The 27,864-nt window shown below is 39.6% G+C and overlaps 1 protein-coding gene across 1 annotated transcript; it reads left to right on the plus strand.

Annotated features, from left to right (window-relative positions):
- Positions 1-10,364: 10,364 nt before the first annotated feature.
- LOC148880944 (uncharacterized) lies at positions 10,365-23,268 on the plus strand. The gene is made up of 2 exons (XM_088977648.1): positions 10,365-10,928; positions 23,065-23,268. Exons 1-2 carry the CDS (start codon positions 10,365-10,367, stop codon positions 23,266-23,268), a joined length of 768 nt encoding a protein of 255 aa, XP_088833774.1.
- The last annotated feature ends 4,596 nt before the right edge of the window (positions 23,269-27,864 follow it).

Raw genomic sequence — 27,864 nt, forward strand, 5'->3', positions numbered from 1 at the left:
TCTCATTTGTGTTGGGTTTGCAAGAATTCAAGAGATTAAGAAAAGTGGACCGCTGTTCATTAGTCAATCCACCAAATGCTACTGCGCGATCTCCCTCTGTCGCATGGATTGGTTTAGAGGTTTGCCCTACCGCTTGTGCAGCATTTTCTCTCTGTACGCCTCCACGTCTACGACTAGTTTTGCCTTGTGTTCCTCGGCCTCGTGCTTTCCCACTTTCAGTAGATCTCGGCGGTCTCCCCACTAGTCCGAGTAGCCAATGAGTTGAAAGCAACTCTCAGCCTCATGTCCTGTTCGTCCACAGTTCGTGCACACTCCAGATTTTTCTTTTGTATCGTGTCTCGTTCTTTTTGTTCCACCTTGTGCCTGCACAGCAAAGCTCATTGCCTCCCTTTTTTCTTCTTTGCCGCGTGTCATGGTTCTCAGGCGCTCCTCTTGTATCACCATGGCATAGGCTTTGTTCAAGTTTGGCAATGGATCGGTGCCCAAAATATTGGAACGCACTGTTCCATATACTGCATCGTCCAAGCCCATCACAAACTGATGGACTCTTTCTTCTTCTCGTCTCTTCTCCAGCTTCGCAGCGATGCAGTTGCAGCCTGCACAGACGCATGTTGGAATTTGTTTGTAATTAGCAAGCTCGTCCCATATTTGTTTTAGTTTTCCATAATATATCACGATTGGGAGACTGGCTTGTTTCCATATACATGATTGTAGAACGCAGGCTCGGTTCTATCATGTTGAGGATCCATGAAACTAGCATCGAGTTTACAGTCCACCAGTCTTCCAATTCCGGTGAACCATCTGCGGGCTGAGATATAGTCCCTTCAAGAAATCCGATCTTCTTCTTGGCTCGGAGCGCCATCCGCATTGCTCGAGCCCATTCTTCGTAATTATCTCCTTTCAATTGAACTTGGATAATTATGTTACCGGGTTGTCGTTGGTAGTCAGGTAGTACGATGAGACTACCTTTCTGCTTCCACCCTCACCTTCATTCTTCTTCTCTCTTCCATCCGCCATTATCGATCAACCAAAGCTTGAAGACGATATTCCGGTCGGGTTGTAAAGTACAGTAAGCCATTAAAATCGACGAGCAACCAATATTCTCACCGGCTCAAGAGAGTGTCTCGTCGATCCTGTTTAAGACTTCGACGGGTGCAACAGCGTCAGTGACAGAGCCACCTCAAGAGAGTGTCTCATTGATCCTGTTTAAGACTCCGACAGGTGCAACAGCGTTAGTGACAGAGCCACCACCTCCGGGACTGGCAGGGTTGAAGAGGTTTGCGTTGGGTCGGAGATCCAAAACGTGGGTCGCTGATGACCTGGATAAATTGTTGGGTCATGAGAGTATATGGCAACGACAAAACCTAGACCAACCCAAGGCTTGATTTCCGTCGAAAGTGGGGGGTTGCGGAATCCGCTTCCATCTGATAATTGTGCTGATTACGCGACAGCAACATCGGATGAAAGACTGGCTCTGATACCATGAGAAGCTTCAGGTCGAAGGAGAAAGATTTTCTTCTATATCTCTTTTAGCGAACGATTACAAGATATATATACAGAGTTAGAGTTAGAGTTAACTCCTAAACGAAGATGGAAACCAAACCCAAAAACAACTAAAATACATACAAGATAAGGCTACGCTAAGATAAGATTTATACAAGATAAGACTCAATATTAATACTTTAAATATTAGACTAAATGAGAGGGAATAGAATGGATAGAATAATAATATTCAAAACAAGGGGAACTTTAGTTAACAAAAAGTATAGAAGCTATGAGGAACTATCCCTACTTTAATAATGCATTCAAAACAAAACATCCGTAGAACGATGATTTATCATCATTCTTATGTACAACAAATTGGCCGTGTGAAATTACCAGATGCATCATCATTATAATGATGATGCACGGCTTATTACACCATCATTTAATATGGTGATGTAATATCATCATTTGATATAACAATGTTAAATCATCATCACTTGTTACATGCATCTATTCTGCTGCTAAAAGTATGAATAGAGTCCCGTATTTTTAGACTTTTTATTAATTCACAATATCTCTCATCGAATCAAATAATTGAATCATTTTTGTTTCATATTACTGAACTCCAATACACTACAAGAAATATGGCCTTTAGCTACCGATAAAACCATAGTTATACATAAAAAACCGTAGCTATAGACCTATAGCTACCGTTTAACTATGAACAGAAAACCATAGCCTATGTTCGCGTGGCTATAGCCTATAGCTATGGTTCAACTAATTCATAGTTATAATTCATCTATAGCTACAGTATCTGTTCATAGCTAAAGGATGGATGCAAATCATGTGGACCTTTAGCCACGGGCTAAACCGTAGCTATATCTAAATCTATAGCCACAGTTTTCTATAAAACCATAGCTAAATTCTTCCATTTATAGCTACTGTTTGTTATAAAATCATAGTTAAATGTATTAACCTATAACCATGGTTTTTCAATTACTAAAACTGAAGTTAAATATTAACTTATAGCTACGTCTTTTTTTTTTAACTGTGGCTAAAAGATGCAATCTTAGCCACAATTTCTTGAAAAACCCTAGCTAGATATGCCAAGCTGTAACTACGGTTTTATATAAAACCGAAGTTATATATATCAACCTATAGCTACGGTTTTTGATAAACAATGGCTAAAAGCTGAAATCTATAGCCATGATTTCTTGCAAAACCATAGCTAATTGTTTGAATCTAGAGAAAAATTGTGGCTATATTCCAAATAAAATAGTAAAATAACAACAATTGGAACCGCCACTTTAAAGCAACACCTATCTTATTCATACATCACATGAAAATTATATAATAATTTTTAGCAAATTGTTGTGTTATTGTAATAAGAAATTACATACCATGTATAATTTGAATGCATCCATTGTTCTATGAAAGAAAAATACATTCATTGTTTAAAATGTATTACAAATGTCAAATTTCCCTTAAAAAAAGTTCTAAATATAAAAGAATTATCCCTTGTCTTTGGCCATCCTTTAAGAGTCACTCTCGCATGTTTTACATACAAAGAAAAACAAAAAAAAAATTAAAACAAGGGATACTTTGATGATCTAATTAAATATGCAATATACGACGAAAAATGTACAAGAAGCTAGGTAACAAAATCCACTAGTATTTTTGTTAATTTGTGTGGACAAGTTAGGGAATGCATTAACTAATTATCTTTCCAAGCAAAGGCTAATTATCCCAACTATAGTGGTTCAATAGACTCTTTAAACCTAAGCTCGACTTAAGCATATAATGATCTAGAGAGAAATTTTGGTTCCTGATCAATAGACTCTTCAAATCCCATTCAAAGAGAAATTTCATGTAGATTAAGGCACATAATGATAGCTATTGGTTCTCATTAGAAAATGAAGACCAATAGGAAAAATTTATCACTACCCAATTTAGCAGGCACCCCTACCCATAGCACAACGATATCAAAAATAAGAATTCAATAAAATAAATAAGGTTCAAACACTTACATTTTTTAGTTGTAGCTATTTGAACTCCATTAGCCCAATTCCCTAAAATATGGAGTGCTCACTAAAAAATATTGATAAATTCAAAAATAATGTTTGAAGACAAAAATAAATATCAAAATATTGCAAGTATAATATCCTATGAACTTTCCAACACAAAAGATAAGAACTCGTTATTGGATTGTTCCAAGCTAAAAGAGGTCCCTTGCCAAAAATCAACTTGTTCATGTGTCTGGACCTTCTGATTCGTGTATTACCTTTAAAGCTTTCAAAGAGTTTTATACTATATGGAGAGGAATTGAGACAGTAAATAAATAATCAGTTTATTCAATTTTGAATTGCACAAACTAATGGCTTATGATTAGTAAATGGAGGGGAATTGAGACTGTAAATAAATAATCAATTTATCCAACTTGTTCTTCTATAACAACCCTAACAATCTCACATGGTTTAAGTTATAGATTATATTTATCATGAACTAATATTCCTTTTTCCATCATTCATCATCACTAACATAAAGAAAGATTTAGAAATCCTAAAGTTCAATTCAAAAACCATTATACCCCCACCCTAAACAAGTGCATGATTTGAAAAAGAAAATCAAATAAAACAAATTTTCAAAATCATTGGTTGCCAAAAAACTAGTATTCAATGGTAAAAGGGATAATTTACCCCTAAAATTTATTAAATTAATAACCATCAAACTAGTATTCAATGGTAAAAAAATCAAACATTTGGCAGCTTTGGTTTAATTGGTACTTACTAAATAACAATAGAATTAAATCTTTTTCACTCTAGATGCATGCTTTTTACTAATGGTTTTTGTTAAAATATTCAAACTTTTAAGTGAACCCTCCACCCCTCTCTTTCTTTTTCAATTTTATCCTTTCTTTTGCAGGAACTAGGCATAAGATGGGATTGGACTATTTTATCTTATATGTTCCAATTGATCATTAGCATAGGTAGTGAACGGCCTAGTTTTAAGTTTCTAATTAAAAAGTAGTGCTTGAACAAGTAGAAAGAGCAAAGAAATTCTAGGCCATTTTTCCTTCCATACTATTTTCAATCTTGCTTGTCCAAATCTATACTTAGGACGGAAAAGCATTTGTATGACCAAATCACAACATGGACATAAAATTTAAAGCAACAAAATGTTTAACATGGATGAAAACTAACTTAGGACAGAAAATCTCTAGTTGATTGAGTGAGATTACCTTCTAAGGAAAATCTTAAGGGTAAGCCAATGAAGTCGTACCTTTGTCCTTTGACACCCGAACCAGCTCTTGTATTTAGAGAAACAAAAATTCTTTTCTTCATCATAAATCAGACAATATGCTTCCAACAATTTCTTGAACAAAAATTTGTTACCCAAGAAATGCATCTACTTTTTACTTGACCTTCTTCCACACCTTGTACTCTTGACCACTCCATTACCTATGAAGAATATCCAATATCTGGTTAAGAAAATGGAATTCATTAACCCAATTAGAAGAAAAGCGTAGACTCCAAATAGTTTGAACATAAGAAAGATTTAAATTAAACACAAGCACAAATACACAGCACAGCCAGAAGTACAAATATGTATTACTACATCTAGGAAAACTCTAAGCACCTTTAGGATTAGTAACCATTGTTGTCTTCTTCCTCGCCCAATTAAGCACCATACTAAAATACATGGTAAGCTCCACCTAGCAAGTTTAAGGTTGTGTTTGATTTGAAAGAAATGGTAGGGAAACTTATACATCCCTACCTTTTCCTTCCCTTCCTTACCTTTTCTCTCAAACCAAACACTGCCTAAAAGAAAAAAAAAAAAGCTACTTGTATTTAAATTTACATGGAACAGAAGAAATAAAAAAAAAAAAAAAGCTACTAAAGCAAAAATAAGAACAAAGAAGGACAAAATCAAAAGGAGAATCAATCAATAAGTTCAATGACTTTACAACAAAGAAACAAAGAAGAAAATCCTTTGAAGATAGAACAAAAAACATAAGCAAAATACTATAAAACAAGCCTTACAAGGCCTTTAGCAAAGAAAAGAAAGAAAAGAAAAAAAAAAAAAACTACAAGGCCTATTAGAAAAAACAAATGTTTTAGCGGTGGATATGTGTGCCAACAAAAAAATTGATATCCACCGCTAAAAGCTCCTATTCGATTTTATCCAACCTGATTAACCGAGAGACATTTACAATTTATCCAACTTGATTAACACCTATAACATCACACCAAAATTTTAAATAAAATTTAATAAAACTAAACTGTTAATTAAAAACAAGTGTACATCTTAATATGAGTTTCATACAATAATGATATGGAAAAGGTACAAAATTCTTGTTACATATAATAATAAATAAAAAAAAAAATGTATCCTTCTATCATTCTTGTATTGGTTCTATCTCAAAAACAAGAAAAACAAATATAAAAATTAGAATATGCATGATATACATCAAGGTTTATAAGTTTAAAGCTTCCATCCATAGGTCACCCCCCTTGTGATCAATTTCATTCTCATATGATCTTGAGCCTCTCAGCCTCACAAATCACAACTTATTGGCTGGGGTGGAAGTTTCCTGGGCCTTTCACTAGACCCACTCTCATCATTATAAAACAGTTATCAGGTCGGCAACATAGCATCAGAACCAAAAGGCAGAGACACAACTTTATGAAGTTATGATGGGTATCGGCCATTGTCGTACCCACATGATGTTCATAGTACGAGCAATTTGAATAAGTACTCATGATGCAAGAAGAAATCTACTCCATTATTCTTATTATTTGCTACATTGGAAAGCTCTACAACAACCCATGCTTCTCTTTCATGTTTTTAGCATCAAAAGAAAAATCAAAACTTTGGAACTTGCAGAGAAGATGACAAAAGTTTCATGGACCATTTCAAGTATAGTCAAGAGCTGTACCATGAGAGTACATAGATGGAGAAGGATACTGAGTAGGATTTGCTTAGGTTCAGTCTTCCAATCTCAGTTTGAACAGCTCTGAGCTCTGAAGCTCTACGAATGGCCAAAGCTGCAAAAGAAGCTTTTCTACGTCAATATGGTATGCCTGAGGCATGGAATGTGATGTTACACATTCACAAACTCACAGGTGTAAATCTGTGTCTAGAAAAGCTATGGCTTTTAAGCTGGCATAATTTAGGCTTTGGGTAGTGATTCTTTCACTTTCCAAGCCCCATGTGACATGCAAAACATGGTGTGAGGCTGTGAGTTGTGAGGTGATTGAGAGGATCGATACTATTCCATACTACAGTGATTGTCTAGTGTCACCACAAGCTTACTCTAATGTACATTAAAGCCTTATATGTGATGGAGGCATGGAGCCACACTGCTGCTTAATTGGGAATTTGGATAGACATGGTTCATCTTTTGGCTCCTTTCCTCTTTTTAGCTTTTCCTTTTCTACAAGAAAGCTAATAGGGCAGGAGTCTTAGCTTTTTCCCTTTTCTACATTAAAGCCTTATATCAGTCTTAGCTTTTTTCCTTGATGGCATCTACAAATCAGAATAAAAATTTAATTAATGCATTTTTTGTTATGACATTTGTAGGTATATAGTGTCCGTTCAGATCTTCAGAGAACATCAAACACTAAATTAACACCATGAGGTTGCATGCGAACAGCCTACAATCAATTTTCCTGTTGCGATGAACCCGCAACGCACCACAGGTTCTGCGATGAATTCACAGAGCACATCGCAGAACCACGATAAACCCGTGGTTCACCACATGCCAACAAGACCATTCACAACCCGAGCCAAGAGAAACATGGGCTGAGCCATGGCGAGGCTCACGCGTGCCCAAATCCACAATGAACCCACAACCCATCAAAAGACATGGCGGAACGCCACGTAAGGCTAACAAGACACCGCCCGCCCGATAGTGACGTCACTAAGCGTCATGTAAATTAAATGAAGCGCATGAGAGGTAGTAGCACATGTGAGTAATGAGGGATCCTGAGTGGAAGGAAAACCGATCCTCAAGAAGATCCTCATGAGACACGTGGTGAAATCCCAATGGTGCACTTAATGATTGACAGCAAATCCAATATTCCCTTTCCCGATAGGAGACAATCACTTTTATCTCTTATCTTTTAGGATCTCGGGATCTCCTCCATAAATAGAGATCCTCCTCGTATTGAAATTCATTCAGCATTTAACACTCGAGTACCCTTTTGCTTCGACTCCTCACCCTAACACCCTTAATTCGAAAGCCAATCTCCCCACTTCCCAGCCTCTCTCTGTCTTTCAAAGAGACCATTCCCCATCCAAGCCTTACCCAACCTACAGTAGAATCTTTGGTTCATCTTTGATCATAGAGAATGACCTCATGAAGAATCAACCTTACCTCCATCCCCGAAGAGTAGAACAATGTCCCAGAGAACGGGAGTAGAAAACCAGCCCGAGATGGAAATGCCTATCCAGGCCGACATCGAGATACTCTCAAACAAAGTATACGAGTTCAGGGCACTCTTTGAGAGCATATTTAGGAAGCTCGAGTAGAGCCAAGAGGAAACAAGCAATGCCCTCCAGATCCTACTTAATTGTTTAGCCCAAGCCCAACAAATCCCCGCTGCCACCCTTACCAGTGTCCCCAACCCTAGTCGTCATTCCTTTAACCAAATCCCCACCATCCCAAAATAGCCCAATAGGACCAAACCAACCCCAACCCAGACAGGCCACCAACCTATCCACTAGTCTCATGTCTTCCCCTACACTTACCAGATAGCAGAAACCCTCCTCAGTTGAGACGAGTTAAGAGAATATGTCCAGGGGCTAGTAGTTGAAAGCCGCAACCAAGCCCAGGATTCAGCTGTCCTACAAAAGCCATATTCTAATCGTATTTTGTACAAGCCCTACCCTGTTGGATATACTCCTCCTCAGCAATGGTTGCAGTACAATGGGCAACAGGGTAGCCCATAGGAGCACATAAGCAAGTTTGATGACACCCTCAGTTCCTTCGCTCTTGATGGGGACCTCAAAGTATGTGAGTTCTCAAAGTCTTTGACCGGCCCAGTGTACACCTGGTTCGTAAGTCTTACCCCTGAAAGCATTGATTCATAAGGTGAATTGGCCAAAATGTTCCTATCAAAATGATTCACCTTGGAAAGGAAACTGATGATGGTCGATCTGAGAAACGTGGAGCAAGGACCGGGAGAGGACCTCTTGGCTTACGTTATTAGGTTCCAAAAGCTAACGCACCCCATCTTCGACGAACATGCTACGGAAAAGAGTTTTGTTGAACAGTGCGTATAGGGTATGCGCCCCACTTACAGAATCAACATCGAGAACGCTAAGGTCAAAACCTTTAGCCAACTCTAGAGGTGTGCAGAGAGGACATCATGCATTGTCAAGGACACCTCCCCATACAATAGGAATGAGGCATATGCAGTTGACAGGAAGCCCAGAAACAACAGAGGAGTTAGACAGGGGTCATACCAATGTGATAATGCCCTAGGAAGAAGAAGTGTCCCTACCCCCTTTCCATGCACAAGGGAGGAGGTGATCATGATAATGAATAAGTTAGTCGAGGATAGGGTCATCAACCTGCCGCCACCATTAGTAGGAGTAGATCCAGAGAAGGACAAGCGCGGAGGGAGATGGTGTAACTTCCTCTAGTCGCTGCACCATGACCTGATGGATTATTTCACTCTGAGAAGATTATTTGTACAGAAAGTAAAATTGGATCAGTTTGTCAAAAGAGACCCGACATGTGTAGAAATTGATCCCCTCCCAGCCCATACGCAGGGAGGCAGCATCAATGTGGTAGGAGCAGCTAGCCAGTACCAGTCCGATGGCCTAATAGAAAAGCTAGAGCAGAGCCAAGAGCTATAGCAATTCTTCAACAAGCAGGGGGCAACACGACAATGCAGAAACTGGCCATCAGAGTGCTGGTGGAAGTCTTCAGGCATCCACTACAGCCCTACAGTCGCGACCACAGTAGTGTAGAGTTCACAACGGATGACATGTTGGCCACCGACCCCCACCACAACAGACCACTATACATCCTAGCAAAAATAGGCAGTTTTGAAATGAGAAGGTCTATGGTTGACCTAGGAAGCTCTATCAACCTCATCTCCATCCACACATTGGAGCTGATGAACATAAGGAAGGAAGACATCAAAAGATTGCCATTAGAGGTAACAGACTTAAATGGAAATGCATTAGTAATAAAGGGGTCCATCAAACTACAAATAGTGATTGGCCCATTTAGCATCACGCAGGAGTTCCATGTGATCCTAGGGAGGACCTCTTACCATGCTCTTTTGGGACGCTTGCTAATACATGCATTGGCCCTCGTCCCATCGACGTATCACTAGTGCTTCAAAGCCAAACATCGAGAACGATCAATCAGGATCCCAGCCACCAAGGCCCCCTTCAATAACGCAAAAACGCACCTACAAGAAGCTATCTACTTTACAAAGTTGGCAGACGAAGGGGAGAAGAGAATAGCTAAGGTCAAGGGGACGAAGTTGCCTAACCCCATAGAGAGCAAGCTTGCGGAGACCACTGAATGAAAGAAGAGAAGCATATGCATCTGGGTGATAAGGAGTGATGGAAAGGACTACTACACCATCATCACGGATTATGAGGACAGCGAACCACCCACAGCCAAGAAGGCCATTCTTGATGTATGACTTTATAAATTATGATTTATATTGTCTGCTAAGAATGAAAAGGTGACATTATCGTGATCTATAACCATTGTCGAATGCTTCTCTTTCGAATACATATACATGCTATCTTTTTTTGCCAAGAAAGTCATCATAATACATATACATGCTATCTTTTTTTGCCAAGAAAGTCATGCCAGTAGGACTCTCAAACCAGCCAAGAAAAATTACTCCCACATGGAACAACAGTGTCTAGCACTGGTTTTCGCTACACAAAATTTTAGGCAATACATCCTAGGCCAAAAAGTCAGGCTCATCGCACAGAACAACCCCATCAAGTTCTTCATGGACAGACCTCCACTCTCTGGTAGACTTGTCAAGTGGATGATGCAACTCAATGAGTATATGATAGAGTACACCCAGCCAAGGGCTATCAAGTGTCAAGCAGCAACAGATCTATTGGCCACATTTCTATCAAGTGGTGACTTCCCTATATCAAATGAAGTACCCAAAGACATACCCATGATTTCTGTGGCCGAAAGCAATGAGTGGGTCCTAACCTTCGACAGGAGTGGCACTAGCACCTCGGCCGGTGCAAGGGTTACCCTAACCTCACTCGATAGACAAACGTCTGCCTACTCCATCAAACTCCAGTTCCCTTGCTCTCACAACATAGTTGAATATGAAGCCTTAGTCCTAGGTCCAATCAATGCAATAGAAAATGGTGCAAAGAAGATAAAGGTGATTGGTGATGCTAAATTGGTGATTGGCCAGATTGATGGAAGCACAACAGTAAAGGAGGTAACGATTCTGCCATATAGAACCCTGATGCAGAAGCTACTTTGCAACCTAGAGGTAGACTTCAAACACCAAAATAGAGCAAAAAATAGGTTCGTTGACGCACTAGCCACCTTAGGGTCCAAGATACAAGCTAGCATGAAGACAATAAAGATCACCATCTAGTCAATCGACAAATAATCAACTGTCACTTTGAGGGATTGGATAGAAGAAGAAGATAAAATAATAACGGATGAATGGAGGCACGAAATAATTTAGAAGCTAAAGAGTAAGACCATAGGGACACAAGACAACAAGTTGATCGCAAAATTCCAACTAGTAATTGGGGTACTGTATCATAGACAGTCGGACAGAGTAAGGACGAGATGCCTAGGGAAAGCAGAGGACTACAAGAAAATTGACCTTTGGCAACAGTCACTATATTACAGTTGCAGGTTGTTGTTGCCAAAATACAATTTTTAGCAACAATTGATAAGTGTTGTTCCAAATCGATGTATTGGCAACAGGTATTCTACAACTGTTGTGAATTGTGACACAAACAATCGTACAAATTGTAGTCATAGAGGTATTTAAGACATCAATAACTACATTAGAAAACAAAATTTCACTTTAATAGATGGTATTAACTCAATCCTTTGGGTTATGGCATCCACAAAACAAGTTGTGTCTAGATTTATTTTATATTTTTATTGGGCGGCTTAAATTGGGAGTAGGGATGTCAATGAGTCAAGTTTGTACAAGTTTTGTTTTATTCAAAATCGATTTAATTGACTATATGAAGAAGTTGTATTAAACTCAATCCTTCCCTATAGTTTAACTTTAGCAAAATCCTCCTTTCTATTAAAAAAAAGAAAATCGACAAAAACCTCCCTTCCATCAACGACTAAGATGAAAAACATTAAACTGATGATAATATTTTTCAAAACACCTATTTCACCCCTCCAGCTGTGACGCATGGCACAACCACAAGTTCTCTCTCTACGGTGGACATCCCTTTGTTTCTAGTTCTAGTCAGCTCAACCTCTCCTCTCCTTCCCCGTCCGACCTCAATCGGCTTGTCTTCTCAGATACCTAGAAAAATCCCAACATGCTCCAAGCTCAAGTCCAGACGTGAGACCCATTGCTTCCGCCACCTCCACCTTCACCCCCACCCCACCACTAGTAGATTCATCCCCAACAGCGATCCATCCACCGCCGTTCAACAGGGTGAGTGATGCTGCTGCTGTTGTAGCTCAATCACCTGAAACGGAATTTACGTGTTGTGTTCCCCCTCTTTGGACAGTGGAGTTCAGGCATTAAAAAAGAAGGATAAAGAGGTCCTCTGGTTAACAGCGACAATAACTTTGAATGATCTCTGATAGGTAGGGGTGACAATGAGCCAAGTTGTTCATGAGCTGCTCGAGCTCGACTCGTGAAAAGCTCGATTCGGTTCAGTTAGCTCGAGTCCAATTCAATGGCTCGATTATTAAATGAGCCGAGCTCAAGCCTATTAGAATTCGACTCGTGAGGCTTGCAAGCCAGCTCGATATATATATATATATATATATATATATATATATATATATATATATATATATATATATATTTGATATTTAATATATATAATATATATAATAAAAATATTATAATTATTAATTATTATAGTTCTTAATTTTTTTAAATATAAAATAAAAAAAGTTTTATATATAATTTTTACTTTTATAAAGTATTTTTTCTAAATATTTTTATAATAAAATATTTTTATAAAATATAAAACGAATCGAGCCAAGCCAAACTCGAGCTTATGAACTCTTGACTCAAGCCAAGCTTGAGCTCAAGGTTTTGGCTCGAACCGAGCTCGAGCTCGAATTCGAACCGAGCTCGAGCTCGAATTCGAACTCGAGACTTGTAGAATAGTCTCGAGCTTGGTACTATTCGGCTTGGCTCGACTCAAACCCAGCCCTACTCTCTGCGTTCTGGTCCTCTGGTTATAATGGCAGAATTAATGGAGTTTAGACTGTAGATTGGCCTAATAACTACAACTCTGGATTCAGATTTTCAGAATTCTCGTCTCTAGCAGTTAGATAGAAATATAGAATTCAGAATGGGTATCGGCCATATCTATAAGTCTCTAAGTTTGAACATGGTCCGTCCCGAAGAATGATTGCGTCCTCCTCACTGTAATTGTAGTTCCATAAAAGAATCTTTGCCTGACTCATAGAGCCACAGATTCAAATCCACTCCCTTGGGCTTCAGAGATTTCGCCAACCGCAAAGCCCTCTCCATAGCAACTATTGTCTCATCCAACAGGTTATACAACTGAAGCATGAAATTCACTGCCAAAACTTCGCCCGTGTCAATTCGAAACCTTGATTCGTTAAGCTCGTGAATCAGCATCAAGATAGGCTTGAGCTCAAAATTTAGATCAAGAAGATTGACGAAATCACGGAAACGATTGCTAGTAGCGGACAGAGATTCTGCCGGTGATCCCCGAGTGCAGGAGCAGGAATGCCGGATATTCGGATGCTAGAGGGTTTCCTAATGGACCGAGTTGCCAGGGCTTGGAGGAGCGCGCCCACTGAACTCCTTTAACTATTCTGGAGTCGACAATGTATATCCAATTCGCCGTCTCGGTCGCTTCGAGTATCGCTTGGTTCGCCGTCAAATGGGAAAATTTTGAATATGGGCAGGCGTTGTTTAAAGCTAGGAAGAAGCTGAGACTCCTTAAGAGCCAGAGACGAGGAGGAGAGAGCATCCTCAAGAGCCAGTGACGAGGAGGAGAGAGTGGCCTCAAGAGCCAGTGACGAGGAGGAGAACGGCCAAACTAGGAAGAAGCTAAGACTCTCCACAGAACAATCAGCCTTTCTCGAAGAAAGCTTCAAGGAACATAATACTCTTAACCCAGTAAGTAGAAATCCACAGAGAGAGAGAGAGAGGGCTGGATCTCTATGTTCCATGATGTTGGCCACCTAAGGTTGGTGGGGCAGAAGCAACCTATTAAGGCATTGTTTAAAGAAATAATGTTAAGAGTTTATAACATAGGTAATGATAAAATCATCTTATACACTTTATTTAATTACATGGGAGTTTGAGGTAAATGGCTTGAGGATGAAGAATGCAATTGAGGGGAAGGTGCCACATTATGGGTTGTATGAGTATTAAAAGCATTTAATGAGGAGACTATGGTTGCCAACGTTGCCTCCAAGTGTTAAATCCTTTGGTATTGTGCTTCGATCATGTCCTTGCAATTTTTAATTTCCATTTGCATTTGATCCTCGCGTGCTTTTTGAGCAACATAAATTGTAGATGGATTGCCGAGACCGTGTATGTGATGTACCCCACAAATCATTAGGGGTGGGACCTAAACCATATGTCCGAACACGGCCATGTCGATCTTCTCCTATTACTTGGGAAAAAATGTCATCTCTACCGAAGTAATGACTACAATCATTAACAAAAATTAAGTTAAATTATATGGTTGTTTAATGAGAACAGAAATCATAGATGCAAAATTTGGAAAAAAAGAAAAAATATGGTTGTTAACCTGAAATATTAAATAAAATACATGTACATATTATATAAAACCATGATAATAATAAGAAAAAATAAAGAATAAATTAAAATGATATTGTTGTTATAATCAACCAAACACAATAATGAAGTGAAGCTGGAATATAGTCATATTAGCAAGATTTAACAAGGATCGAACCCAACTAGCCTTGGAAGAAGAACACTTCATTTCTTACTGGCAATCAGTTTGGTTAACTTAGGTACTAATATGATCCCCCATTTTGTGATGAGGTATTTTAAAATTCTATTAGACATAATAAATGATTTAAAAAAATGCAAAGAAATTTGTTTGGTCAAAGTCAAGTGATAGGAAACCTCTCCATCTAGTTAACTAGGGAAGGAATTGTACTCCAAAAGAGTGGGGTAGTTTAGGGATTAAAAATATCAAATGGATCAATAGAGCCCTCCCGGCCAAATTGGTTGGGAAGATCATGACCAATAGAGAAAACCTTTGGGCGAGGGTGGGTACAAGTAGACCTATTCATGGGTCCGGAAGCCCGACAGCCCAACTTGACCTGACACATTATTTGTAAGGCTTGGACAAAACTTCAGGCCTGTGGGCTCAGGCTTGGGCTTTAAATGCCAGACCCGATCATTTTTTGGACCGGGCTCAAGCTTTCTCAAATAAGCCTGGCCCGAGCCCGAGCCCAACCCAATACTATTATATATAATAAAAAACATTTATGTTATTATATAATATATATTTGTTTCTTAAATTATTAATAACTATTAATTTATTATTATGAAATAAATATTAGCTTATTAATTTATTAAATTAGTACTATATTAATATAATATTAGTTTATAAAAGTAAACTGAAAATAAGACATTTTATATATAGGTCAGGCTTCAGGCTTTATATAAGGGCTGGGCTCGAACTCAAGATCTAGGCCGATGGTCAAACAAGGCTCAGGCTTGAGCTTGCACATTTTCTATTGATAAAGAGGCAAAGTCTGTTTGTCCAAATAAGGGGGTTTCATGGGCTTTGAAGGGTATTCTTTCAGCCCAAGATCTTATTAAAAGAGGAATGGGGTGGAACATTGGAGATGGCAAGAACGTTAGATTTTGGACAGATAATTGGGCAGGAAACGGCCCTTAGATTAATGAAGTTAATCAAGAAATGTTAAAGATTTGGATATGCCAATTTGCAATGCCAATGACCAAAATAGATTGATATGGAATGAAGAGCTCATTAGAACTTTGGTCCCAAGCCGAGCTTGGCATCTCATGGTTTTTAAAATGAACTGGTCAGGGGTTCGGTTATCGGTTCAAATGGTCCGATCGTTCAACCTGAATGGCTGGCCCGTTCTGACAAAAAAAATAAAAAATTTTAAAAAGTTGGAAAATGGTCAAAACGGTTTGAACGGTTAACTGGCTGGTTCAACGATTTGCTGACCAAAATCAACGGTTTTGAAGGAAAAACGGTTTTGAAAGAAAGAAGAACCGGTCAGGTGACCAGTTCCCGGTTTTCCCGGTCCGACCATCCGGTCCGGTCTGGTTTTGAAAACACTGTAACATCTTATAAAACCTATTGTAATCCCTTTAACCTATCTGGGCGATCAGCTTATGTGGAGATTTACCTCTTTCGGTAAATTCTCAGTCAGTTCAACTTACATCGAGAAATATAAGGTTAATAGAGAGAGAACAGGGCTTTTTGACAAATCTCTGAAAAGTGTTTGGATCCTAAACCTTCCCCTTAACTGAAAGCTTTTATGTACATGTTCCTCCCCACTAAAAATAGACTTATTAATAGAGGTTTAAACATTAATATTGAGTGTTGTCCCTGAGCCTAATGCTAATACCAATCGATTCGAAGTTGGTGGGATCATGAAAGCTAATAAATGCATATTTGAGAAAAGAGAAAATTGCTATATATCTTTGGTTCATATGGAAGGTCATGAATGAAAAGCTCTTGAACAACACCATACCCTGCCCTTATTCCCTTATTAGCTTAAATCAAGGTTTTTAAAATCGGACCGGACGGTCGGATTGGATAAATCAGGAACTGGTTAGGAGACTGGTTTCGTTTTTCCCCAAAACCATATTTTTTATCAAAAATCATTGATTTTAGTCAATAAATCGCTGATCCAGGAGGTTAATCGTTCCAATCATTAGAACCGTTCAAATTGTTTTGTTCATTTTTTTTTATTTTTTTTATTTTTATTTTTATTTTTTTGTCAAAGCGGACCATTCATTTGATTCTAATGATCGAACCGTTCGATCCAAGAATCGGACCCCTGACTGATTCGTGCTCCGGGTCAATTTTAAAAACCTTGGCTTAAACAGTGAGGGAAGGAAAGCATGTAAATGTTGGGTACAGGTTGTCTGGAAGTTCCCAACTGAAAGGCTCCATTAAAATCAATTTTGGTGTCTCGTATGACTCGGATGGTAACTGTGCCATTGCATGCACTGCTCTCAACCACCTTGACAAGATCCTCCACCTGAAAGCCTACCTAATTGGAGTTACTATACGATCAACACTACGGAAGCCTGGGCTGCATGGGAAGCCATCAACCTCACCATCAACTTCAAAGACGTTCCGATCACCACTGAGGTAGACTCAAAGCTTGCCATTGATTGCTTGAAGAACTCGATGGTGCCCCCTTGGAGGATAAAAAATTTCATTAGTGAATGCTCCGTGTGTTTCATGGAGTTTCCTTACATTGCATATATAGAGAAGCTAACAAATGCGCGGACTGGCTAGCACGTAATATCTACTCAGGGCGTCTTATATATAGATTAAAATTGGTCTTGCCATGTCAGCATAGCTCTCCTTTCAGAGAAGTTATTTATTTATTTTTTTCTTTTTTTTTAATTTTTTATTTTTAATTCCAAGTCATTTTTTAAACAACCAATGAGATGTACTTTCCCAATAACCTAAATAATCTCTTCTCTTAAAATTTCTCCTAAACTACCTCCCCACTATCCCTCGCTTTCTCTAAAATTATCTCTAATTCCTATTTATCTTCTAAATTATCTCTAATTCCTATTTATCTCCAAAATTATCTCAAATTTAATAGGGTGTTTCTCTCCTAAATTACCTCTAATTCCTATTTATCATCTCCCATACTTCTTATCTTTATCTATCTAAAGAAAGTTTGGATTAAAAAAAATTAAGAATTATTTAAATATTCTAACAAAATTATATTATAAATTTGAAATATTTATTCAAAACACAAAAAAAATTATATTTTTACAAAATATATCACAAAATTATGTACTAACAATTTAAATTATGTTTTTTACAGATTATCAATTTAAATGCATTTCAAATATTTAATAATATGTAATAGCTTTAAATAAATAAAATTAAAATAACAAAAAAAATTAATATTTTATAGATTATTTAAATATTTAAATAACTAAATATTTTAAATAAAAATATTTAACATAACTAGATTTTAAATAGTTAATATAAAGAAGTTATGTAATAAATTTAAAATAATTCTAAAATTAGGGAAAATAATTATAACATAATATTGAAATTAATAATAATTTATTATTTTTACATAATATTGTAAATAATTAATTTCACTTATGTCAAGTAATAATTTGAGAAAATAACTTTCAAAATAATAATATTTATTAATAATAATTTTAAACTCTTAATATGTATTTATTATATAGTTACATATACTAAAATTAATATTATTGTCTTTTGTGATAAATGTATTTTCAACGATTATGTATAAATTTATTTTGTTTTGTTATTTAATAGAAAACTTTCAATAATTATTGGAGATTAAGTTACAATTATTGAAATTTTTAAAATTAATTTATTGTATTTATTTTATTTTTTTATAAGTTATTAATTAATATTTAGTAGAGATTAAACTATTTATTGACTAAGTTAATATATTTTTAGTACTTATTGTATATTTTTTTTAATTTTGAAATTATTGTATTTTTTATTATCAATATATTTTCAATAATTGTGTATTTTTTCTATAAATTTTCTATAATTATTGGAGATTAAACTATTGTTATTTATTAGAGATCAAACTTTTAATTTAGTTGAAATTATGAGTATTCATGAGTTGGTTCGATTTGGTCATATTAGGGAGTTGGTCAGCTGAAACCAACTAACCTTTTATGAAAACCGACCCACACAAGTTGTATTGGTTTGTGTCGATTTTGGTCGGTTTACAAATGGCCAAAGTGAAACTGATCCAACTTGGTCGAATTGGGAAATTTTTTAACCAAAGCCAACCTAAAATACTAGAAAATCGACCAACTCGAGTCGAGTTAATAGGTAGGGCTGTTTATAAGAAGACCCAAACCGACCAACCCAGTCCGACCCAACCCGAGTCGGTTGAGTTTTCTTTAGTGTCGGTCGGTTTCGGGTTACTAAAAAGCATAAACCGTACCAACCTTAACCGAATTAGTTCCTAATTGGTACTTAGTACTTAGTACCTAACTTAGTTTCTACTTTCTAGTTACTTATAGTTTCTACTTTTTAGTCTTCTCTTTAGGAATGCCATTAATGGCAAGCATTGCAAGACAAGGAATGCCATTAATGCCATTCCTATTCTCTAAGGTCCTTTACACCAAATAGGTAATTATAATTAGGTGTCCTTTTTACTTAGATTAGAAGCCTTCTTTAAAATTCCAAATTTCAGTCTTCTTTTTTTAACATAATTTGACTTTCTCTTTTCTTGGTAACTTCTAACTTGGTCTGCCCTTACTCCCTTAGCCCTTCAACTCAAGCACTCAAACCAACCCAAACCGACCCGAACTGACTCAAACCAACCAGGTCGGTTTTGCCTAACACAGGGTCGGTTTCGATTTCATTTTCAGGCAACCTAACCAAGTCGGGTTGGTTGGAAAAACAACAATAAATTGATGCAACCCGACCCGTGAACAACCCTATTAATCAAGTTGGTCAGTTTCATCAGTTTGATAAATAAACGTAACTGAAATTAATTATTGTTATTTTTGTATTATAAAAATTTTAATAAAAGTAGTATATAAAATATGAATAATTATTACTTATTTAAAAAGTTGAAGATATAAAATAATTTTATACTCTTATGTGTTTCTATTAGGGTCATTTATTAGAACACACTTTTAGGGATGGCAATTTTCCCCATCCCCAACGGGGACCTGATTTCCTCGACCCAATGGGGCTGGGGATTGTTTTGGCGGGGCCGGGGCAGGGGTGAGGGCGGTGATTAATAGGAATCCCCGGTCGAGGTCGGGGTTGGGGTCGGGGATGGGGATTGAAGTCCCCGCCCCACCCTAACCCCGATTATATATATATATATATATATAATGTTATTTATATTAAATATACTATTATATAGTTTATATTAAAAACATATTCAAAACATTATTTACAATTTAAAATTTTTATTTATTTTAATAAATTTATTTTAAAATACTATTATCTGAAAACATTTTGGGGATTCGGGTCCCCACGGGGAACCCATCCCCGTTGGGGATCGGAGGTGGGAGTTAATTTCAAAATCGGGGTCGGGGACAGGGAATATGTACCCCTGACCCATTGCCATTCCTACACACTTTATAGTTTTACATATTTACTTAAACCTATCTTATAGTTTCTATTTCACTAAAACATCCCATATATTTTACAACTTATTTACTTAATCAACGTTTCATTAAAGAGTGTTTGTTTTACCATTAGGCCCATGATTTTTTATTCCAAAAATACCCCTAATACATTTTTGTATAAAAAACAAAATTAACCAAATATATCCGATAGAGTGGTTGCCCATGTCTTATTAAGGGCAAAAATGGTATTATTTTTATTTTTATTCTCTTTTGATTAAATTTATTTGAATGAACATTAGGGTCAACACTGTCATTTTCTAATATCATCTACCGGAAGATTGATTAAATCCATTATAAATTATAAATGGTGTTTTAGTAAAATGCTAACTATAGGATAAATTTTAGTAAATCCATAAAACTATAAGGGGTGTTTTAATATATAACCCTTTCTATTATTTAGATTTCTCTTAATAAATCCCATGCATCAAACAAATTCCCGCTAGTTAATTGTTGGGGTCGAGCAACCCTCGTCTTGTGTAGCTACTTGGATAATCCCCCTTTGTACAAGGAGAAAAAAAAGGCTATGGTCCTTTTGGGTCTTGCTATTATGGACTCAAGACATTATTACCATAACGTGGGCTTAAATTGTTGACAGGCCCCCAATGCCATTACTTTCATTTTTATCGTTTAACAATCGCTAATTGATAAAAGTACATAGTAGTATTTTGTTAGAATTTAACTGGCTTTTAAATATCATTGAACTTTAGATAAAAGGATAACTCCAACCAATGGTTGCAATCATGGCGGTGTTTGGTATATCTTTGTATGCATACGTATTGATAAATTTTATTCTTATATAATATTGGTATGCATCAATTGTTGAAGAAACTTTCATTTTAACGTTTACCTTAATGATTAAGAATTTATTTACTGTTACATTGATGTGGCCCTAGTAGCATCTACTTGTTAATAAATTTCATAAAAACTTTATCAACCACTTTATCTTAGTTTTGAAAACAAATCAAATACAAACGAAAATAACCACATAGCATAGCATACGCTGATCTCAAACCTAATGCATACACTCGTACGCACATTAATTTAGAATCCATATACACAGGAAGAGAGACGTGGCCTAAGGAGGACATCCTTTGGCGATGGTGAAGTCAATTGACACATCAAAGTGGGGTTCCAACTCGAACCCATGAAGCAGGCGAGCAAGTGTCAAATGCAACATTTGTAGGCCAAACAACATTGGTAGAAATTCAAAATGCTGGCCCCTGAGATCGACGTCCTTGTGGCTTGTGAGAAACTTCTCGGGACGGAACTCCAATGGATCTGGCAACACTCGTGGGTCTCGATGAATCTTCCAAACATTCACTATCAGCTGGGTTCCGGCTGGAACACTGAAGCCAGCTATAGTGCAGTCCTCTATAGCCTCTCGTGGTGGTAAGAATGGAGCGGTTGGGTACAGGCGTAAAGTTTCCTTTGATTATCGCCTGAATATACACCAATTTCTTGATATCTGAATTGATGACGGGTAATTTGGCCCGATCTAACGGCCAAGATACACGTGGATACGATCAGCCAGTAGGGTGACAATTCAGCAAGGGAACCTCACTAGCAGCTCGGGAGTTCGGGACCTTGAGCACCTCAGCACCTAATTCAGTTTGGGGCCAAAGGGCTGAAGTGCTAGGCGGGAGCCAAAGATCCAAGGTGCTAGTTCGGGACCAAAGAACCGAAGCGCCACGTAAGCAACTCCAGAAGTTTCTCCAACGGACTTCAAATCTCCCGAGATCACGACGTCTAATAACAGGGCTCATCCTCACCTAGTTCGAATCGGAGAAAAGTGGTAAACCTTATCAACTGGCGCATTGCTCTCCTACGGAAACGGAATGGATCTTATCTATGTAGCCCGGGGATCCTAGAGCCTTTTTGTAAGGTTCATGGCTACTCAACTATATAAGGGCATCGATCCTCAAGGCAAAGGTACGCGTGATTACTCACATTCAAGCTCTCTAGCATTCATACTTAGCTTGCAAACATACAGAATACTGACTTAAGCATCGAATCGACCTCACCAGGCTTTCCACCCCAGTTCCTCTGAGCACTGTTTTGCAAATTGATCCAGCTTGTTACGTGAGTACGTTCAGACAATTCTCCAGTTAGGAGCTTCCGGATCACGCAACATCAATTGGCGTCGTCTGTAGGAACTGATCAAAAGGTCATTACAATCCCAGTTGTAGTTCTAGTTTTCACTCCAACCTCAATGGGTTCTTCCAGTAACACCGGGAAAAGCATCGAGTTTAATGTCACCAGGGGGCAAGATCAGCGATCAACCTTCCTCCAAGGCCCCATGGTATGTATTGGCCAGTTTACTACTCCCCTTACAGCTTCAGGGGTCTCATCATTGTCTGTACCACAGGGCACCACGCAAGTGAGCGTCCTGCTCCCCCTAGTGGCGTGACTTTCTTTGAGCCATCTGTGGTCCCCCTAGAGTCAAGCACTTCCAATTTCATGACCTTGTTCAATGCATCCAAACGATACAGATCTAGATGCAACAGGTCCAACAGTTTCAACAATATCAACAGTACTACCTATACCAGTAGTATCAATAGCAGTTCCCACCATTGCAGCCGAACCAACAGTCGATTCCACCCCGGCACCTAGGGTTGCGCCAGAGCCAAAACCAAAATCGGCCCGGAACCAGACAGAACATCCGTTGGTCCCCCCATTAGGGTGAGGGGACCTCATAGGTGCCAGTCTCTCCCAGGGGTCGGACTCCACCTCCCAATGATCACGTGGATTCTTTCCAGTCTTAGATGCACCTAGCCAGGGCTGACGAAGCCTACATGTATGTGGCCTTCTCCACCACATTCAGGGGGTAGTTCGGAACTAGTACAGGAACCTCGCACCGGGCTCCATTAAGAATTGGGCACAGTTTGCCTAGTTGTTTAATGTGCATTTCATTACTAGCAAGAAATGCCCAAAGTCGCAAGAGAGCCTCTTGAACGTGGTTCAAAGGGAAGGGGAGTCAATCAGAAGCTACATCAAGCGCTTTAATGACTTTTTCCTACAGATACCAGACCTTGATCTAGCGGTGTGTCTCATAGTAGCAAAGAAGGGAATTACCCACAGAGAGTTCAAATGGCATGTGGTAGCCAACAAACCAAAAGATATCACTGAGTTTCTTAAATTGGCAGACCAGTTCATCGATATTGAGGAGGAGATTAACCAGAAGAATGATAATCCATCGACTGAAAAAAAGGAAGAGAGAGAATGAAGGGACGAGCAACAGTGGGCAGAAAAGAAAGAAGAGTAAGTCCCTGAGCAGGGGAAGAAGCAGGTCCCCCTTGTGCAGCCACAAGTCAGGTTGACGTTCCAAGACTCTACTAGTAAAGAGAACGAACTACAAACCTCTGAATCCTAAGAGAGGAGAGATCTTAATGGCCATTAAGGACTCCTCCTTTGTCAGATGGCTGCCTAGGCTAATCCACGTGGAGGGTCCACTGAGATCATGGACACAGCACGGAAAATTGCAAGAATCTCCGCGACGAGATCGAAGAGCTATCCGTCGTGGGTACCTAAAGAATTACATTCTACGAGAGGAGAGAGGACAAGCAAACCGACAGAGAGATCGTTAGGGGGACCAGAGGAGGAATGCCCCTGAGACTAACAGGCAGAATGAGCAGCCACCTTCGGTAGCTACCAAAGGAGAGGCCAATTCGTAGAGTGATCAATATGATCACTGGCGGGCCATCATCGCGGGATGTACATCAGTAGTTGGGAGGACTTCGGTCCGCGAATTGGAGAATGAAGGTGAAAACCCACCAAAGCGACCTCGGCTCAAAGAACCTATCTACTTCATTGAGGACGACACGCACGGGATCTAATACCCGCATGGTGATGCTTTAGTAGTGAAGCTAAGGATCAAAGACTTCGAGGTGAAACGCATTTTAGTGGACTCAGGCAGCTCAGCAGACATACTCTTCAAGGAGGCCTTCGACAAATTGCAGTTGCAGCAGAGCGACCTGAAGCCAGTAGATACACCCTTGGTAGGGTTCAATGGCGAATAAGTCAAGTCTATTGGTCAAGTCATAGTACCCATGGAGGCAGGCATGTGGACGAACATTGTAAGATTTGAGGACACATTCTTGGTGGTCACGACTCCGTCCCCCTACATTACAATAGTAGGTTGGCCTATCACACATGTTTTACGTGCGATAGTGTCCACTTACTACTTAGCGATGAAGTTCCCAACTTACTACGGTGTGGAGGGTCCTGCAAGGCGACCAACTCGAATCCCATAAATAGTCAAGCACTTAAGACAAAAGAAATGCAACCTCACCCCAGAACGATGGAGGGTAGTCGATGAGGAGGTCGAGAAGCTCCTCGCGATAGATTTCATCAAGGAAGTCCATTACTCGAGCTGGGTGGCCAACCCCGTTCTAGTGAAGAAGGCCAACAGCAAGTGGCGCATGTGCATCGACTACACTGAACTGAATAAAGCCTGTCCAAAATACTGGTTCCCACTGCCCAAGATTGACCGCCTAGTGGACGCGACCTCAAGGCACGAGTTGCTAAGTTTTCTGGATGCCCATTCCGGATACAACCAGATTAGGATGGATCCTGCTATCTAGGACAAGACTGCATTTGTAACTGAGCTCGGGCTATACTGTTATAAGTTTATGCCCTTTGGATTGAAAAACGTTGGGGCAACATTCTAGCGCCTTGTAAATAAAGTTTTTGATTCGTTGATCAACAATAAAGTGTAATGTTATGTTGATGACATGGTCGTGAAGACCCAGTTTTTGAACTCTTTGTTAATTAATTTAAATGATGTTTTTTAAATTTTAAGAAAATATAATATGAAATTAAATCCGAATAATTGTGTCTTCGAAGTCACTTCAGGTAAATTCCTATGCTACATAGTCAACCAACGTGACATCGAAGCCACCTGGAAAAAATAAAGGCAATCCTAGATAGAGACCACCTTAGAAAATAAAAGAAGTCCAGAGGCTAACTGGCCGAGTAGCAGCCATAAGCTGCTTCATGTCTAAATCGGCGAGCCAATGCCTCCCTTTTTCAAAGCAATAAAAAAAGAGCAAGAATTTTGAATGGACTGAAGAGTGCCACATTGCCTTTAACGAGCTAAAAGGGTACCTAAGTACCGCACCGATTTTAACTCGACCTGAAGAAGGGGATGATTTAAAACTATATCTCTCTGCGAGTGATAAAGTAGTTAGTTCGGTACTGATCAAAGAAGTAGATCGGGTCCAACGACCCATCTACTATGTTAGTAAAGTTTTGCAGGATGCAGAGACTAGGTATCTAGAGATAGAGAAACTAGCACACGCGTTGGTCATAGCAGCTCGGAAACTACGCCCATACTTTCAAGCCTACACTATCGTTGTTCTTACCAACAGAACCCTGAAGCAGATTCTGCTTAAGCCCGAGGTGTCTGGAAGATTAACGAAGTGGTCCATCGATCTGAGCGAATATGACACCTGATTTGAGCCACGACCAGCAATCAAAGCCCAAGTCTTGGCAAACTTCGCAGTAGAGTGTATGTTCGGTGCACCGACCCCTGAACTGACCAAGCTCACTCACACGTTGGACGCATCAACAAGTGCAGCACCGGACCCGATCAAAATAGTATCGACCTGGGATGAGGAGCCCTAGATCCTCCACGTTGATGGATCATCCAACCAACGAGGAAGCGGTGCAGGACTGCTACTATACGACCCAAGCGAGGTGAAGCCAGAGTTTGCTCTCCGGTTTAGATTCGAGGCATCGAACAACGGGGCAGAGTATGAAGCGTCGGGTAGTGGGGAATCGACATACTCGATCCTTTCCCACCGGCACCCGGGCAAAGGAGGTTCCTAGTTGTGGCAGTAGATTACTTTACAAAGTGGGTGGAAGCCTAGACCCTGGTAACCATCACAACTTCTAACATACATAATTTCTTTTGGAGGAGCATAGTATGCCACTTCAGACTACCCTAAGTGCTGATATCCGACAATGGGAAGCAGTTCGAAGATATTAAGTTCCAAAACTGGTGTACTGAGATGGGGATTAAGCAAAACTTCGCATCGGTGGTACACCCTCAAGCGAATGGACAAGCAAAAGTAACTAATAGGGCGATACTTCACGGATTGAAAGCTCACCTAGCCCGTGCAAAGGGATTGTGGGAGGATAAGCTGCCCAATGTCCTTTGGGCCTATCGAACTACTGTCAAGACCACAACGGATAAGACCTCCTTCAATCTCACATATGGTACAGAGGCGGCGATCCCGGTAGAGATCAAGGTACCCACATTGTGACTTGAGGCCTATAATGAGGAAGCAAACGACGTCGAGTTTCGTACCAACCTAGATCTGGTAGAGGAGGTGCGAGACCTGGCCTACATCCGGACTACAACATACCAGCAGAGAGTAGCTCGATACTATAATGCACGAGTCAAGAAGCGGCAATTTCGTGTTAGCACCATAGTTCTCCGGAAAGTTATGGTACCTGAGCCCGGCATAGGTAAGCTCAGAATGAACTGGGAAGGTCCATACCGTCTAAGACGGGTATTCGGGGAAGGCACGTATGAGGTCTAGACTTTGGAAGGGAAGTAGGTACCTCGAGCATGGAACATTGACAACCTAATAAGGTACTACTTATGAGTCCATGACTCCAAGGAAAAATTCCCCTAAGCCCACGGGACCACCGAACTGGTCAAAAAGACGATGAGGTGGAGAGAGGACTATGAGTCACTCCCAGAAGCCTAAGGGCCACATTGCCGACCTGATAGAAGATCTCGGCACTACAATAAGTCCTAGTCTTCTCTTCGGCATAGGCAGACAATTCCCAATTGCCTCTTCGGCATGGATAGATAAGTCCTTGTCACCTCCTCGGCATAGGCGCAACAAGTCCCAGTCGCCTCTTCAGCTTAGGAAAGAGAGTATCCCGTGTATAGACAGGTCGGCTACATACCCTACAGTGTCAATCCACCTCGGCGTACAACAATACTGGGTTATTCCTACTTGGAGTCCAACTCGTTAGCTTGGCATTTCGAGATAACCAACACTTAGAAAACTCTTTTGCACACAAAAGGTTCTTTGGATCATTACGCTTCATTAACAAAAAGTTTCGACTACATGGCCAAAAAATAAACAACTACAACTAAGCTCAGAGGCCCGAGACATACACTATATATGGGGAGTCCAAGAAAAGAGGCAAGAGGTATCAATCAATCTGGGGCCCTTCGTCCCTAATAGCAACGTCGGTAGGCTGATCGGTCTCCATGGGGTCGTTGGCAGCATTGGAAGCGTCACCTCCCTCTTCCCCTTCCACAGTCTCTTCACCGAGGAGGTCATTTCTATCCTCCTCCTCAGAGTCGGGGTCCTTAGCTGCCTCTAGGGTCATCTCCTCGGTGATCTTTGATGTTGTGATGGCGCTGAGGTCGAGGGGAGGAAACTCACGGTGAGCCAACCACATGCTAAGCTTGAAGCCTTTGCAGTAGCCCGTCGTTCCGGTCTCAAAGAGCAGCTCGCGTTGTTGCGCCGAAGACTTATACTCCTTGATGGCCTTAATCTTCGCTTCCTCCATCAAATGAAGTAGGATGTCAATCCGCTCCTTCACCAGCTCCTCGAGGTTCTAGACTTCTCTCTTAAGGGCCGCCTCATGCTTCTTCAGCTCCTCCTTCTCCGCCATCAGAATAGTCAACAATTCTTTCTAGGCTTGCACATCCCTCAGTAATTTGTTGTTCTTGTTGTGAGCCAAGTTCAGTTCGGAGTGAGCCTTGCGAGATGACTCCTCGGCCTCGAAAGCCCGCTTCAAGTTCATTTCAGACTGGTAGACTGGGGCATGGATCGAAGAGTTCACCTGACAAGAG

Source organism: Nelumbo lutea, chromosome 1 (assembly GCF_056320005.1).
Source record: "Nelumbo lutea isolate HS-2025 chromosome 1, American lotus-T2T, whole genome shotgun sequence".
Taxonomy (NCBI): domain Eukaryota; kingdom Viridiplantae; phylum Streptophyta; class Magnoliopsida; order Proteales; family Nelumbonaceae; genus Nelumbo; species Nelumbo lutea.

Coding starts and splice junctions, on each gene's coding strand:
- LOC148880944 (XM_088977648.1), top strand. CDS start 10,365: ATGGAACAACAGTGTCTAGCACTGGTTTTCGCTACACAAAATTTTAGG. Junction 10,929..23,064: donor GAAGCACAACAGTAAAGGAG/GTAACGATTCTG, acceptor TTTTTCCTACAG/ATACCAGACCTTGATCTAGC.